The sequence below is a fragment of the Gossypium arboreum genome, chromosome 6 (genome assembly GCF_025698485.1).
Source record: "Gossypium arboreum isolate Shixiya-1 chromosome 6, ASM2569848v2, whole genome shotgun sequence".
NCBI lineage: Eukaryota > Viridiplantae > Streptophyta > Magnoliopsida > Malvales > Malvaceae > Gossypium > Gossypium arboreum.
Genome location: NC_069075.1, coordinates 141,560,407 through 141,563,483, shown reverse-complemented (window position 1 = coordinate 141,563,483; position 3,077 = coordinate 141,560,407). Strand labels below are relative to the sequence as shown.

The window sequence follows — 3,077 nt, the reverse complement described above, 5'->3', positions numbered from 1 at the left end:
TCATAGTTAGTATAAACAAATATAACCATAATTTTTTAATAATACACTAAATTCAATTGATTAAGCTTTACCTTAATTAACACAGTTACAATTGTAACAACCAATACAATATGGATTCGGATGTACTTAAGAGCGTTTTTTTAAATAGAGAAATTATACCTAAAAGAGACATTTTATTAAAAAATAATACATTAAATTTAAATCCAATATCTTTACATAAATAACAATGAAAAAATTCTTAACATCGATTTATTAAACATAAGTAATTTATAATATATCTTCAATTTATTATAAACTTATCATAACGAGTCAAATGAGACCAATTAATTTATAAGTGACATTAATATAAACTTATTATATCTTCAATTTATTATAAACTTATTATACGAGTTATATGCACCATTAATAAATAATAATATAAAAGTGACATCTTATCATTAAATAAAATTAAAAAAACGAAAGATTTATAAGTAAATATTAATAATTTTATTTAAATATAATTAAATAATAATTTATTATAAATAAATGAAATTTTGTTTATTATATTAACGGTAGAATTTAATTTCACAAATAGGATTGAAATTTTGTCTCAACCCTACTTTAAATTATAATTTTTCATTGCCAACGTATCAAATAATAATCCCAAATAAATACTATAACTATAAAACCTAAATATGAGACCTTAGATCCTTAATATAGGATCTTAAACCATAAACCCAATATCCTAACCCTTGAACTCGATAACTATTAGTATTTATTTATAATAGTTAAAAGTATTTAATAATTAATTTATATTTAAATAAAACTGTTAATATTTTATATATTATTTAACGATGAGGTGTGATATTATTGTTCACTAATGATTTATAAAACGCATACACCTAGTGTGCATTAAATGTTACTCTTTACTTCTTTTTTGTATAACTCATAGGTGTATCCATCTGAAACCAATATTGTTCGGGTTGGAAAAAGGGTGAATTTGAGGAAGAAAATTACTATTTAAGTTTGTTATAATATGATTAAATTAAAATTTAATTTATGATAAAATTATACTTTGACCTCTCAAAATGAAAAATTATGTTTAATCCATTCAAAATGATAAAAATAATAAATTAATACATTATAAAATTATATTTTGATTTTCAAAATTTTATCGTTTAATTTTGATCCTCATACAATTTCTCTTTAAATTCGCCCTTGAGCCAAAGAAAATATTGAAATAAAGCCTAATAATTTATTGTGTCATCATTTGGCCGCAAAAACAATCTACATGTTAATGGTGAAAGTTCAAATTTTGTAAAAAACAAAAATTCTACTTACACCTGTACAAGCCCAATTGATAAAATAATCAGATTATTGTAATTTAATTTTAAATAAGATAAATAAATGAACTAAATTCTTAAAATTAAAGGTAAAGAAAGTTTATACTCTTTTATTATTATTATTATTTTAATGATTCGATTATTGAATATTTTAATATAATTATATTTATTATGCATATAATTAAATTATTTTAATTTTACATTGATGTAACTGGATTCTTCCCTAATTTCAAAAGTTAAAGAGCATGGGATTGATGCTAGAATAAGACCATTAAATAATGAATGTATAATTAAGAAAATTTAGATGAAGATGAATCGTACGTCTAGCTTCATGGGAGAAGATGATGAGGTTTAGAAGGGTAATAATGAGATTGGCTTTCAGCAGTGAGTTGTTGTTAATGGGAATGTAAATGGTATTGGAATTCAAACAAGATTGGAAGAAGGGCTACCTAGCTCATGCCAGGCGCAATGTAGTGAACATTGATTTAAGAGAAGGTGGTCAAATCTTAAGTGGATGTGAAGTTCACGACAATAGAGATAGCTGAGGTGAATATCTCCAACACACGAAGGGATTAAGAGAAATAATGTGCCTGATCTGGTAAGTTACATGAAGACATTGAACGGATATGATAGGGACAACCATGAAATTGAATTATTGCCGGTAGAGTTTCATGGTTAGGGAGTCAATACCTATTTTATGAAAAGTTTGGAATTCAGCTATCCAGTCATAGATTTCAACTTTGAATAGCAACACAAGATGGATTACATGAAAATCAATGATCAGTTCCCTCCTTGAACATTCCATTTAAAACTCTCTAATTAGAAAAAAAGATTATGAGTTTTTTATACAAGTTTTACACTAAACGTCTCCAAATTGTTGAACACCATCATTTTGATGTAATTGAAACCCTTTCCCCATGGTAAAAAAACTCCCACCATTTGACATACCTAAAGGAAACCCTATCCCACCACCGCCAACGGCGGCAGCTCTTTCCAGTGATCGCACTTGTGTTTTCAAGAACTTAACGTAATGAATAGCTTCATCCAACATTGAAGCTGTATCCATTTTAGTCCCACCAGGGACCAATCTTTGCAATATCCTTATTCTCTCACTGATCCTTTCTCGCCGGTGCCTCGCCGCTACACTTTGTGGGTCTTTAGATATCTTCACGTTCCGTCTCTTCGGTGGTTTGACCGATTCAGGGTCTATATGTATCGGTTGCATTGCTGCTATTCGGAATATCATTTCCCTCATTGCACCCATCGAATTCTTCTTCTGTAAACCGGGACAAAAGGCGGTGGACGGTGGTTGAACCGGCGTTGAACCGGTGATAAATGGTGGGTTTTCGACGAAAGTGCTTGGACTTGCAAGGGGTAATTGAACGACGTCGTTGTAGATATTATACTCCGCTTGCATCATCATCGTCTCCATCTGGTCTTGTGTTGTTGCAGACTTTAAATGATCAATTTCCATGGCTTTTTTTTTTTTTGGTTAAAATCAAAAAGAAAAAAAAAAGTCTATAATTTTGATCCAAAAGAAGAGGAAATTAAAAGAGTGTAAGTGTTTAAAAGCAGAGGCTTGAAATTGATAGGCAGAGAGGGATGGCGAGGATAAAAGAGGAGAGTGTATAACTATAAGACTATGGGGTTCTATCAGAAAATTTGCGGTGAATGAAAAACATAAATACAAAAAAATTTAATTAATACCAAAGGGGTAAAATATTAAATATAAGGAATAAAATAATGATATATTGG

General features: G+C 28.7%; 1 protein-coding gene across 1 annotated transcript; it reads right to left on the bottom strand.

Moving 5' to 3' along the window:
* Positions 1–2,015: 2,015 nt before the first annotated feature.
* Positions 2,016–3,077, bottom strand: LOC108485690 (transcription factor HEC2-like). The gene has a single exon (XM_017789544.2). It carries the CDS (start codon positions 2,794–2,796, stop codon positions 2,182–2,184), a length of 615 nt encoding a protein of 204 aa, XP_017645033.1. The 5' UTR covers positions 2,797–3,077; the 3' UTR covers positions 2,016–2,181.

What these genes read in the sequence shown, in the direction of transcription:
- LOC108485690 (XM_017789544.2), bottom strand. Translation starts at nt 2,796, where the DNA reads ATGGAAATTGATCATTTAAAGTCTGCAACAACACAAGACCAGATGGAG.